General features: G+C 51.5%; 1 protein-coding gene across 1 annotated transcript in view; it reads left to right on the forward strand.

Moving 5' to 3' along the window:
- Window positions 1-221: 221 nt before the first annotated feature.
- Window positions 222-13,138, forward strand: part of rin1b (Ras and Rab interactor 1b) — a gene marked incomplete at both ends in the record, with an annotated part of 17,561 nt that continues 4,644 nt past the window's right edge. Inside the window, 9 exons of the mRNA XM_079758111.1 lie at window positions 222-368; window positions 1,924-2,038; window positions 3,829-3,901; window positions 4,290-4,381; window positions 5,221-5,384; window positions 5,834-6,157; window positions 7,246-7,846; window positions 11,685-11,996; window positions 12,467-12,598. Of these exons, the coding sequence (XP_079614237.1) occupies window positions 222-368; window positions 1,924-2,038; window positions 3,829-3,901; window positions 4,290-4,381; window positions 5,221-5,384; window positions 5,834-6,157; window positions 7,246-7,846; window positions 11,685-11,996; window positions 12,467-12,598 (1,960 nt within the window). The remainder of the gene's footprint in view (window positions 369-1,923; window positions 2,039-3,828; window positions 3,902-4,289; window positions 4,382-5,220; window positions 5,385-5,833; window positions 6,158-7,245; window positions 7,847-11,684; window positions 11,997-12,466; window positions 12,599-13,138) is intronic.

Genomic DNA, 13,138 nt, shown 5'->3' on the forward strand with positions numbered 1-13,138 from the left:
CCATCTCTCTGTCTATCTGCCTATCTGTCTGTCTATCTCCATCTATCTATCGCTCGATATCTAAATAATGTATGTGTGTGTGTGTGTGTTTCTGTGTGTGTGCATCTGTGTGTGTGTGTGTGTGCCTGTGTGTGTGCCTGCATGTGTGTGTGTGTGTGTGTGCATCTGTGTGTGCATCTGTGTGTGTGTGTGTGTTTCTGCGTTTACGCATGGGGGGAAGGATGCAGGAGGAGGCGCGCCGTCCTCACTCAGGTCCTCAGCGGGCCTTCAGCGTGCTGGACCGGCTGCTCATCACGCACCCCGTCTGGCTGCAGCTGTCACTCAACCGAGACTCCGCCCTCTACATCCTGCTGAGAGAGCCAGTCGGGGTGAGAGGGGCGGAGCTCCCCTGCACACCCATCACCCCCCCACCTCCACACCCATCACCTATCACCCCCCCACCTCCACACCCATCACCTATCACCCCCCCACCTCCACACCCATCACCCATCACCCCCCCACCTCCACACCCATCACCTCCACCCCCCCACCTCCACACCTCCACACCTATCACCTCCACACCCATCACCTCCACCCCCATCACCTCCACCCCCATCACCTCCACACCCATCACCTATCACCCCCCCACCTCCACACCTCCACACCTATCACCTCCACACCCATCACCTCCACCCCCATCACCTCCACCCCATCACCTCCACACCCATCACCTCCACACCCATCACCTCCACACCCATCACCTCCACACCCATCACCTCCACCCCCCCACCTCCACAGCCATCACCTCCACACCCATCACCTCCACACCCATCACCTCCACCCCCATCACCTCCACACCCATCACCTCCACCCCCATCACCTCCACCCCCATCACCTCCACCCCCCCACCTCCACACCCATCACCTCCACACCCATCACCTCCACCCCCATCACCTCATCCCCCATCTGAGACGTAAATGTTTAGATGAAGGTCATCTGTTACTGAAAGTGGAAACTGAAACTGAAACCAAGTTCAGGTTGAAAGTGTTAGTATAATCCCTAGTATGACAGTAGCATAGATAATCAACCTCATGGTAAATTCAGTTAATGGGATGAGGCTGAATATAACCACGCAACATATATTAAAAACAAACAGCAGCCATATTAAAATATGATGGGGTATAAAAGTATAATCAAACAGCAGCAGCACAAGCTTTATCATCATCATATCATATTGTATGTCTTATCTTAGTTTATCTTATAAAACATTTATCCAATACTGAATAATTTATCTTCCATGCGTTGAATTGATTGATTTTTTAATGGATACATTTCAATTGACCCCTGGCCGGGAAGGGTGAAAAGTCCTCCAGGCCAGAGAGAGGGCTCTCTCCAAAGTTCTGGAACAATCCTATCCCAATCACCTGTTTGTGGTTCAGCTCTATCTTGTTTGGTTTGATGCACTCAAGACCTGTGTGCTTTCCTTTGCTCTGCTTTCACTAGCCTCAAGGTATGTTACTTGTGCCCTTGCAAAGTATTTCCTAGAGTGAGAGCGTTTGAGATCAGATTTCAGTTAACCTTTTGCTATTTTAGTTTTCTGCCCTTTTCCTCACCGGAGCTGTTTTCCGTTCTTTTTTTAGATGTATTTTTTGAGTTCACAATTTGCTGTTTGCCCTTGTAACTCTTTGGAATGTTTTTTTGGCAATTTTTCAATTAAAGATAATTATTGGGATCGCCAAGCAAGCCAAACTATTGTTTCTATTCTTTGTCTAATTATTAATCATAATTAGTCTTTCATTACAAATCATTTCCCTCCGGCTCCTCTCTGCTCTTTGGTCCCATTTACACCCTGACATGGTTTCTTCATGGAAAACACCAAGCCACAGAAACAATACGTCAACACGTTGTTCTATGTTATTACTGTCATTCATGATGGCCCTTCAGACGTTCCTGGTGCGCAAGTGCGGCTTCAGCCACAGGAAGCTCCTGTGTCTCCGGGCAACCAAGGAGCGAAGCCCCGCCTCCATCCGAGAGCTCTTCATCTGTGAGGAAGACTCCAGTGAGTAGAAAAATGCGGTAGCAGTCTGTTAGCCGTTAGCTGCTAACAAACCTTTCTCATGTCGTTTGATTCGGGCCAGAAAGAAAGGAGAAAATGGCATTGATAATCGATGGGCCTCATGCGAGATAATTTGCGTCTCTTTTACTTGACTTTTGTGCGTTCATAAGAGTGCCACGTCAGTCTCAGCACACGCTCCTCAGTACAGTGTTGACCTAAACAGTGGGTAACCATGACGAATCCCACCTGTTCAAAAATGAGTGCCTGTGTTCAAGGGAATATTAGGTAACACTTTGCAATACGTTATTAACCATTAATTTAGATAAGTAAATGCAGTATTAAGCAGTATTTCACATCATTAGTGTAGGGGTTGGTTGGGGTTATAACCCTATTAAATAATGTATACATTAATACCGTAAGGCAACGCTATTACCTTAATGAACATGAACAGCGTTATTAAACATAAACACCATTAATAAATAATGACTAGACTTTTAGTTAATGAACTGTTAATGAATGATTTTTACTGTCTCTCCCAATGGTTTATTATTGGTTCATTAATGTACCCTTATTGTAATGAATGGGCATCGATTTGCGTCATCTACACCTGCAACGCCAGTCATAAAAAAACGGTACCAGGCCAGGGGGAAAAAGTGTGCGTAAGTCCTCCTTTGGAAACGGATGACAGAAAACCCACCAAAAAGTTGGCAGCGTCCGTTAAGTGTCAACAGCGCACCTGCTAAGGTAAAGCAGCGGGAAGAACTGTAAGTGCGCACTCCACTGCAGGCTGCAGTGTCCCAAAAAATAAAGACCTTTTAAAATAGAATCTGAAAGACGTCTTGGCAGGGCCAGGCAATCCATGTGTCCGTGCAGTTTGAGGTGTTGATATTACTACTGGCCGCCAGAAATATGAATCACGTCATGTTTAATAATACTCAACTGGTTCTATGGAGGAGGAGGCTGTGAGGAAGGGCAGTGTGGACAGGGGCACAGAGTGCAGCGCCCCAAAGGACTGTGCGTGCATAGACACACACACACACACGCGTCAGATAAACCCACACACAGATCTATAGCCGCGCATCATTGAAATATCAGCCAACAAATCCAAAACTGTATCGACGCACTCTTGAATAAAGAAGATTTGATGGAACATAGCCCGCTACTGCGTTCCTACCGAGATAAACGCCACGATTACCCAGCATGGTAATCAGTTATTCCACCGCCTACGCAGCAACAATATATCACCTATTCTTGTTAATGCTATTTTGATTAGGATTATTCTTCTATAATGGAAAAGCGTCATTTAATTACATTAATACGACTGTGTCATCGGCTGAGAATATCATCGCAGGTGTATTATTTACGTCATTGTCACAGTTTTATGTAATCATTAGTTAAAGACATGGAATAGGAATCGGTTGCTTTGGCTTTGGCCAGCAAACCTAGACCAGCTTCCTGCTTGTGCTTGAATCACAAACCTAAATGTGTGTGTTCGAGTGGTTCTTGCATGAGGCCTATTCTGGTAGGTAATGTGGTGGATTTGTTTTAAATTCAATGCGTTTGAAGGACAAGGAGCAGATCCGCCATACAGAGTTATATCTACATTGATATTCTATAAAAAGAACAAAAAAAACGAAACAAGATCAAAATACAAAAAACCCATCATCATGAGGTTAATTCATTGGACGACAGAGCCAGGGAATCCTCACTTAGAACCACTGAGGGCTCTTGAAACACTGATCAGGGCTTAGGACCCGATGTGGCTGGTGATGGTGTGTCTCTTCTCTCCCCAGCTTTCTCCTTGGAGAGCTCCGCACTCAGCTTCCCTGACCTCTGCAGACTGGTGGCCTTCTACTGCATCAGCCGGTAACCACAACATCCTTCCAGAATCGGGACAGTCCGTGTGTCACGATGGTGGGCGAAGCCAGGGTCAAAGCCGTGGCTTTGACCCTGGCTTTGACCCTGGCTTTGACCCTGGCTTTGACCCTGGCTTTGACTGTAGCTTTGACCATAGCTTCGTTCCACCTTGTGCTGCTTAGGGTGTTCCACTCCCAGCTGAAAGGTACTGGGTTCGATCCCCAACGCCCGCATTCTAACCCCTAATCGCATCCTTGTCGGATGGCGTCAGCAGTAGAAATCGCAGCAACTTATCGAAAGCCAAAATACACTTTGATCTGGTCCAAAAAACGTAAACCTTGAAAACATCTGAACACAGGTTTGCTTGTTGCTCACTGGCGGTGGTGTTTGTTCACAGGGATGTGCTGCCTTTCCCACTGCAGCTGCCCGAGGTCATCGCTCGAGCGACCTCACACAGGCAGCTGGAAGCCATCTCCCACATGGGACAAGGTAGAGCTAGAGAGACTTCTGCACAGCTCCACACGTTGGTCCTCTTACGAGAGGTTTTTCTAAGTTGTTGATGTCTAAATGATGGCCATCATGGAGGGTTTAGAGTTGAGGGCCCTGTTACACTGCATCCCAATATGAGCCAGTGGGGATCTTTGGTACTGTGGCTTTCATATTATTCCCATCCATCTTCATTATAACTCACTAGCTAGGGTAGGCAATTTGGAGAGGCAAGACAAGGTAAGCTAAATGTTCCATCCGATATATATCCCAGCCCTTCTTCAGGCCTCTCTCCACAGCCAGTCCGATCCTGGGCATTGAGCGCACGCAAGCAGGGGGTAGACAGGTAGACGGACAGGTTGACCAGCCAATCATCTTCATTTGACAGGCTTATTACAGGCCTGCTGCAGCCACAGATACCAGACTTTACCAGATTTCTCTTTTTTTTTGACTCAGATCATTTGAGTTATTGATTGTAGTCAGGATATTTGTACAATTATATTACAATGAATGATTCAAAAATAAATGTCCTATCCTAGCTTTAATAACATAAAATAACAAAAAACATTACATTTTTTGGAAAAGTGCTTGTTTTGTTTGTGCACAACTTTGGAAAATATTTTACATCAATAGAGGTACAATAATAGCATGAACACAATTATGGCGGGGTTGAGTGAAGGCCAAACTGTGGTTTTCTGCTACTTTAGGTGGACATGAATTGTTGTATGGAATACTTGAGCTTGGCGAGTGTAACAATATATCATTCAAACAAATGAAATAGGGTGGTCACACGTTTCAAAGCCATCCAGCGCTGCGCCTCTCCTACATACGATGACCCACAGAGTTCTGGAACGCACCGAGCCCCACCGAGAACGGATCCGTGGACCAGCCGGAGGAGTTCGGTCCCAAGGGCCAGCTTGTACCAGCTGTTGCACCGGCGCTGGACCTGTTGGGGGGCCCACTGAAACAGGGGAAGCTTTGCTTCATCAACCCCCTCTTCCTGGAGGTCAGTCGAGAAATTCAGAGCTTTCTTCCAGCTTTGATGAATTATCGCTTCGAAAATGACCGGAGAGCAGATGAGATTTAAGACTCTAGGGGCGTGGTCTTTATTAAGTGTGTGATGATGCTCATTAAGTTGCTATAATTAACCCAGCAAGCAGATCTCCGGCCATTGAATCAAATGCAATGTTTGATTTGACGCACCCAAGCAGGGGCGTGTCCACGGGCGGGCTTTGGGGTGGCACACGCCCCCTAAGGTGATCCGGACAACGCCAAACCTGCCGCCAAAGTGTAACTTCAATAAAAGCTGGAGTGAAAGCGATGTGTGCGGTGTGTAGGTGTGCACGTGTGTGTGTGTGTGTGTGAAGCTCAAGCCTTATCTGCCACTTCTTTGCCACTTACTTGGCCCCGCTAACACGTGTCCCCCCCCCCGTGGGTTCCCTCCCGGGGACCCAGCTCCCCCAGACGCAGCAGGCCCTTCAGGCCCTTCAGACCCAGCAGCAGCAGTCCAGCCACGGCGGCGCCTCCACCAAGCGGCTCCGCTTCAAGCGCAGCATGCGGGTGCGTCTCTCCACCGACGGCTCCATGCACCTCTCCATGGAGGGCGGGGGCTCCTCCGCCTCCTCCTCCCCCTCCCGCACCCCGGAGCGGCTGGGGCCCCCCGAGGAGAGGCTCCCCCAGAGGAAGGTGCACGCCGGGGCCGGGCCACTGAGGAGGAGCCCCGCGGTGTCCCCCGCCTCGCTGGAGGACGAGGAGCTGCCGCCGGCCCGGGCCCCGCAGGTAGGGGAGGGGGAGGAGGGAGGAGGGAGGGGGAGGAGGACGAGGGAGGAGGGAGGGGGGAGGAGGAGGGAGGGGGAGGAGGGAGGGGGGAGGAGGGGGGAGAGGGAGGGGGAGGAGGACGAGGGAGGAGGGAGGGGGGAGGAGGGGGGAGGGAGGAGGGGGGAGACCGAGGGTGGAGGGAGGGGGGAGGAGGGGGGAGGGGGAGGAGGACGAGGGAGGAGGACGAGGGAGGAGGGAGGGGGAGGAGGACGAGGTAGGAGGGAGGGGGGAGGAGGGGGGAGGGAGGAGGGAGGGGGAGGAGGACGAGGGAGGAGGGAGGGGGGAGGAGGGAGGGGGAGGAGGACGAGGGAGGGGGGAGGGAGGGGGAGGAGGACGAGGGAGGAGGGAGGGGGAGGAGGGGGGAGGGGGAGGGAGGGGGAGGAGGATGAGGGAGGAGGGAGGGGGAGGAGGGGGAGGGGGAGGAGGACGAGGGAGGAGGGAGGGGGAGGAGGGAGGAGGACGAGGGAGGAGGGAGGGGGGAGGAGGGGGAGGAGGACGAGTGAGGAGGGAGGGGGAGGAGGGAGGAGGGGGAGGAGGGGGAGGGGGGAGGAGGGAGGAGGAGGGGGGAGGAGGACGAGGGAGGAGGGAGGAGGGGGGAGGGGGAGGAGGGAGACCGAGGGGAGGGATGGAGGGGGAGGAGGGAGACGGGGGTGGGAGGAGGGAGACGGCGGTGGGAGGAGGAGGGAGCTGGTCCACGGAGATGAGTCAATGCGTTCGTCATAGGATGTGACCGGGGCTCCAGGAAGACATGTTCGGACGGGGGGGTTTCATAAATACACAACAACACGTTTTGAGAACAGGGCCGTGTTCACCAAAGCTGTTTTCGGAAAAGGCTCTGGTCCGTTTATTTGACCAGAACTAGTGGATTAGTATTTGTATAATTGATCATTCAAATTATATAATATGATAATAATACTATTTTTATTAAATTAAGAATTCCACTGAAACAACAGTTAATCACCAAAGATTCTAGGAAGGCTCTACGGTAACGTTGATCCGATAACGGATCCTCACGATAATAAAAGAACACATCTCCTCGTCCCGATGAGGCGGCCGGGCAGCCCGGCCCCCCGCAGCAGGACCCCAGCGTGGAGGCGGCGGTGCTGGGTCTGGACGGCGTGCCCACCCCCTCCCTGGCGGAGCTGGACAGCAGCAGCTCCTTCAGCAGTCTGGACGAGGAGCCCGACCTGGACGCCTCGCCACCTGCCGCCGCCGCCGCCGCCGCCGCCGCCTCCCTCGAGGGCTTCCTCCTCCCCCCCTCCACCTCCTCCTCCCTGCTCCAGGCGGCGGGCCCCCACCGCCCGCCCCTCGTGCGCTCCCGTTGCCGCGGCGGCCTGCAGCGCATGAGCGCCGCCTTTGTGTGTTTCTTCGCCCCGGAGAAGCGTGTGACGCGGCTGGTGGAGGAGCTGGCCCGGGACCGCCGCTCCGCCTTCGGCGCGATGGTCCAGGACTTCCTGCAGAGGCAGAGGGAGGAGCTGGGGCGCCTGGCGTCGCCGTCCTCCTCCTCCTCCGCGGCGGCGGCAGCGTCGGGGGGCTCCGTGGAGGTGCTGCAGGGCCTGAGGCTGTTCCTGACCCAGGCCAAGAGCTGCCTGCTGGACAGCGGGGAGCTGGAGCCGCCCATCCAGACCCTGGTGCCGGAGAGCGAGCAAGGTAGGGCGGAACGCACGCCGTCACCTCGTGCACGAGGTTCACATCTCAATCTCACTCAACCCCCCTCCCCTCCCGGGTTTCTTTACGGCAACTCAGTGGTGGCCGATCCCTCCTCTGATACATCCACGTACACGTTTGTTGACGACCGCCATGGGGGCTTTCCTCCACCACGTCCTCTCCCTCGTTGATGACGGGTGGGATCCTGTGCAGCCAATTGGATGAGGGGAGCGCCACTCAAAGAGGCTCCTTTGGTCTCTGTGGAGTTGAGAAACTGCAGCGAGGAAAGCCCTATCTCCACACTCACACTCACACACACACACAGTTGTGCAGGGTGTGGGTGTGTGCGCCAGCCCATGTGAGATACGCATCGTTTGGATGTGTGTGAACGGTTGGGGGCGCAGATGCATGAAGCTTACAGTTCTGTGTGTCAGAGTGTTGTGCGTGTGTGTACGTGTGTAGGTATGTGTGCTGTACACGTGCATGCTAAGTAGTACATTCGATTAGTAGGTAGGAGTATGTAGCTCTTCATCTGTGTTTTTTTATAAATCTTTATGTGTGGGGTTGACTAAGGAGTTGAAGGTGCAAGTTAGCGTGTGGGTTAGCGTGCAGGGCCGCACGTGGGTCGGCATATGGACAAGCATAAAGCAGGCTACACACCAGCGCCGCGGTGCGCAGTTTACGCGCATTAAGTTCCGCCCCTAGCACCAATAGTGATTATGTTTTGAAAGCAGCAGATCAACCACCATAGTTGGCTGCCATAACGTTATACCAATTGTTTTCTGACTACATATATGGGACTGATGACCACTATCCTCTGTTTGTGCTTACAATGATAGTCAGTTTAGCTACCGGTGTGTGGTGGTAAAATAGTGGGGGAGGTTGGTTTGACACGCGCCGTTCGGCGCCTGTGTATTTGGCACTTAAGAGTTAGCAAGCAGGGCAGCGGAGAGGTTAGCACTCATGTGGGTCAGCATAATTGATCGTGTGCTGGTCAGACGAACCGACACACTAACTCTGGCAGTGAACAGGTTAGGGTCTAACCGACACACTAACTCCGGCAGTGAACAGGTTAGTGTCTAACCGACACACTAACTCTGGCAGTAAACAGGTTAGTGTCTAACCGACACACAAACAGCGGCAGTGATCAGGTTAGTGTCTAACCGACACACTAACAGCGGCAGTGATCAGTTTAGTGTCTAACCGACACACTAACAGCGGCAGTGATCAGGTTAGTGTCTAACCGACAAACTAACTCCGGCAGTGAACAGGTTAGTTTCTAACCGACACACTAACAGCGGCAGTGATCAGGTTAGCGTCTCACACCGGCAATGAATAGTTTAGTGTCTAACCGGTACACTAACACCGGCAGTGAACAGGGCAGCGTGCAGGTTAGCGTGCAGGTTAGCGAGCAGGGCAGTGCTCTGGTGCTGGTTTTGCGTTGGCGGGAAGCATTAGCATTTTCTCTCTCTCAGCTCATTTATCATAAAAAGATCACAGTAGGCCCACGCTCACTTGGAGGGAGAGAGAGAGAGGGAGAGGGAGAGAGAGAGAGAGAGAGAGAGGGAGAGGGAGAGAGAGAGCTTTATTAATGTAATGGATGTATTCCATCTTTGCAAGTAACTGCAATAAAAATAACCCTCTTTTTCCAACCGTTTTTTTTTTATCACACAGGATCTGTAATGAAATTCAAATGATTATTTTTCTTCCTCCCCCCCGGTTTAAATCCATGCAGTACCGATCCGCTGTGATTAATTCCAGACCTCCCAGGTGATCCACAGAGACGTTGAGCCTAAGCCCATGCATGTACTGTACATGTACAGTACATGCACTGTATGAAGACGAGCAGGAGTGAGCTGGAGGGGGAACCACAGTGAGGTAACGGAGACGGGAGGAAGAGAGGGGCGTGGGGGGGGGGAGGTGAAGGAGACGTGAGTGATGGATCACAGGCAGGGCGATGATGTGATGACTGGCGGTGAACAGGGACGGGGGGGAGGAAGGCGGAGCGGGGATGGACTGATATTACAGAGCGGCAGTGAGCGATGGAGCCTCCTGGACAATAAGGGTGGAGGGCTGGATTATGGGTGGGGGGGGGAGTACTGATGGGCGATGGTGGATGGGTGGATGATGGATGATGATGGATTAGTGGATGGTGGTTGGATGTATGATGGTGGATGGAAGAGTGGATGGTGGATGGATGGATGGATGATGGTGGATGGATGGATGATGGTGGGATTGATGATGGATGGATGGGTGGGTGATGGATGGATGAAGGGATGAGTGGAGAGTTGAATGGGCGGGTGAGTTGATGAGATGCTGGATGGATGAATGAGTAGATTCCTAATGGATTAATATAGATATATATTTTTAATAAATGGATGGATAAATCGATGAAAGGAGGAGGAGAGACAGGAGAAACAGAAGAGAAGGCAGTGGGATGTGTGGCGGCATGGTGTATTTACATATGTCTACGCCTACTGCCGCTGCGAATCAGTCTAAATGTCAAGGCACTGTTTCCTCAAGTACACTGGCTTGTCTTTCACCAGACACTTTGAGGCGTGCGGACAGGAAAACAAAACTGTATCTTTCATCAATTTCATATACGGCCAACATGAAGATATTTCAGTCCAATCAACCACCGCACCGGCTGATTACAATCAAGCATCGAAACCCTGAGCTGTGGCGTGATTGGCTGCAGTCAGAAGACTATAGGTGATGCCTTGATTGGCTGAAGTGAAACCCTGAATACATTAACTCGATGTAAGCATCGGTTGGGATTGATACTTAACACAGAGACGTCATCTCGGTCGCTTTTTCTCCTTGTTGTTTTGGTGCGTGTGTTTCCTCGTCATTGGCATCTATTATTATTGTTGAGTGAAAATAACCAAACCAAACCAAGCAGCTGAAGTGACCATGTGACCACTAGACGCCCCACTCTCTCTTTTGTCACTGCAAACGCGCGTAAGCAAGCTCCTCTCCTCTCTCGGCTCTCTCCCTGCGTCATTTGCCTAAAATAATTATTTTATTTCCCAATATTGAGATGGAATGAAATTCCGGGACTAATGGAGCGGCCCTTTCTCGTCCGCCTGCGTCAGTTACAGAAAGTAATACATACTGAACCGTGGAGTGAACCCCATGTTGTGTGGCGGTTTGAGGCAAAGTGATGTGATGATATCAAAGAGTATCCGAGTATGTGATGGGCAATAACATAAACTTGCGGAAGTTCTTTGAGAACGGTACTTTGAGGCAGACTCCGACAGAATTCATTACTGCAAGTGGTTACCTCGCCCCTGGAAACACCTGGGTGCCTCTGCTGTGTTTATTTTAATTGCAGCCCTACCACTTTTGATGTCAAAAACCCTTAATGACATGTTTGCTCGCTGCCCAACTCTCCAACTAGTGGGTCTGATGTTAATCCTAGCCGTACTCGCGGCGCGGCGAGCTCCTGTTGCGTGTTCCTGCTTAGTGCTCAACTTGGTTTCCCATCTCTTCCTTGTCCAGAAGGCACGGTTCCGCTTGTCAGATGTGTTGTCGGACGGCCCAAACTTAAAAGCACGACCACGATCTGAAATCGTGAAAGATAAGGCAAGGGCCGAAGGTTCAAGCAATACAATGTAGGGAAATCCAGGCTTAAAAAAAGCCCCCCATGTCTAAAGAAAACATAAATCTGTCAGGTGTTTAATTTATAAAGCATGGAGGGCTGAGCCCCTCTCTTCAAAAGCATATTTTTATCTATCTATTTTATATATATCCAAAGCAGGGCGGTCTCATCTAGAGCAACATCTGTGAAGTTAGGTTGAAGACCTTTTTATATAAACCACTCCCATGTCCTCCTCCCCAGACCTGGCCATGGAGCGCGCCATGTTCAGCTGTGTGCTGCGGCCCCTGAAGAAGCTCCTGGACCACACCCTGGTGGCCCTGCACCGCCTGGACGGCTCCTCGCAGCGCCTGGCCCAGAGCCTGCTCCGCTTCAAGGGGGGGGGCCTGGAGCGGCTGGGGATCCGGGCCCCCTCCGGGGCCGCCTACGACCAGGGGGTGGAGCGGGTGAGCCAGAAGCTGGGCATGATGCAGAGGTCTCACTCGCCCATCGACAAGGTGCTGCTGCTGCTGCAGGCCTGCAAGTGCGTCCACAAGGCCATGGGGTCCCTGCATCGTGAGTACGCAGATGGGACCTTAGTTAATGGGGGAGGCGGGACCCCCTCCCTTTTCCTTGGAGACGTCCAACCCCTTGGAACCCCCCCCCCCCCCCCCTCCTCCCTCCCTCCTTCAAGTATCTAGCTTTTCATCATAGTCTCTGATTGGATGGCTCCATAATCGATTGGACTTCTGGAAACTGTATAGGCCTTGGTTAGAGTTAGAGTTACACGACATGTACCTGTTATGAAGCCACCGAAGAAGGAGAAGTTTTTTTTTTTATTACCGAAGAAGGAACTTTTTTGTCAGATCCCATGGTAATAAGCCACTGTTGTGTCCTTGAGCAATATGCTGGCTTCATACCAGTTCCTTAGGTAAACATATCCAGAGTTGATTCATGGGCCAAGCAAAGGATCCATCCCCCCCTTAAAATGGTTCAAAGTGAGTTCAAACGGGATAAAACAAGCTCCTCTTTAATCCCGTTCCCAGGACAGGGAGTGAGCTGGGAGGACTTCCTGCCGTCGCTGACCCTCGTGATTGTGGAGTGCAACAGGCCCCATATCCTCCTGGAGGTGGAGTACATGATGGAGCTGCTGGAGCCGTCCTGGCTCTGTGGAGAGGGTACGAGAAGGATGGGTGGGCAGACGATCCAACAGATGGATGGAGGGAGGGTGTGGGATGGATGGTTGGATGATTGATGTCAACGTGTGTGTATACAGTTGTAAGCACTAGTACAGTATTGTGTTTTGGCCCATAGTACAACAGGACAGCGATGGATGATATTCAGCATTTTTCTGCTGTCAATGCTTTTAAGAAGAAAGCAAATGCGGTCCTAAACCTCCTCAATTTCTGATTACCAACAACCATGGTCAATTGGTAGGGGAAAGTCTAACTTGGTAGTTAAGCAACCTGGCCCCTCAAACAGAGTTGGTTCAGTTCCTGGTTGATTTCATTTATTTAAATTAGCAACGAGCAGTGTCAAATCAAAAGCCCAGAGAAGGTCTCACAAATGGCAGACAGAAAAAGAGAAATTCTCCCAAGCACCCACTGAGCCTTGTAAGGAGCTGAGCTCCCCCTTCTATAGAGCCCTAATACACCTCCGTTACGCACCTCCCCAACAAACCACAGCCACAGCCTTGTATACCAGCGTACCCAGGAGAG

The sequence above is a fragment of the Pollachius pollachius genome (assembly GCF_949987615.1).
Source record: "Pollachius pollachius genome assembly, chromosome: 20".
Classification (NCBI taxonomy): domain Eukaryota; kingdom Metazoa; phylum Chordata; class Actinopteri; order Gadiformes; family Gadidae; genus Pollachius; species Pollachius pollachius.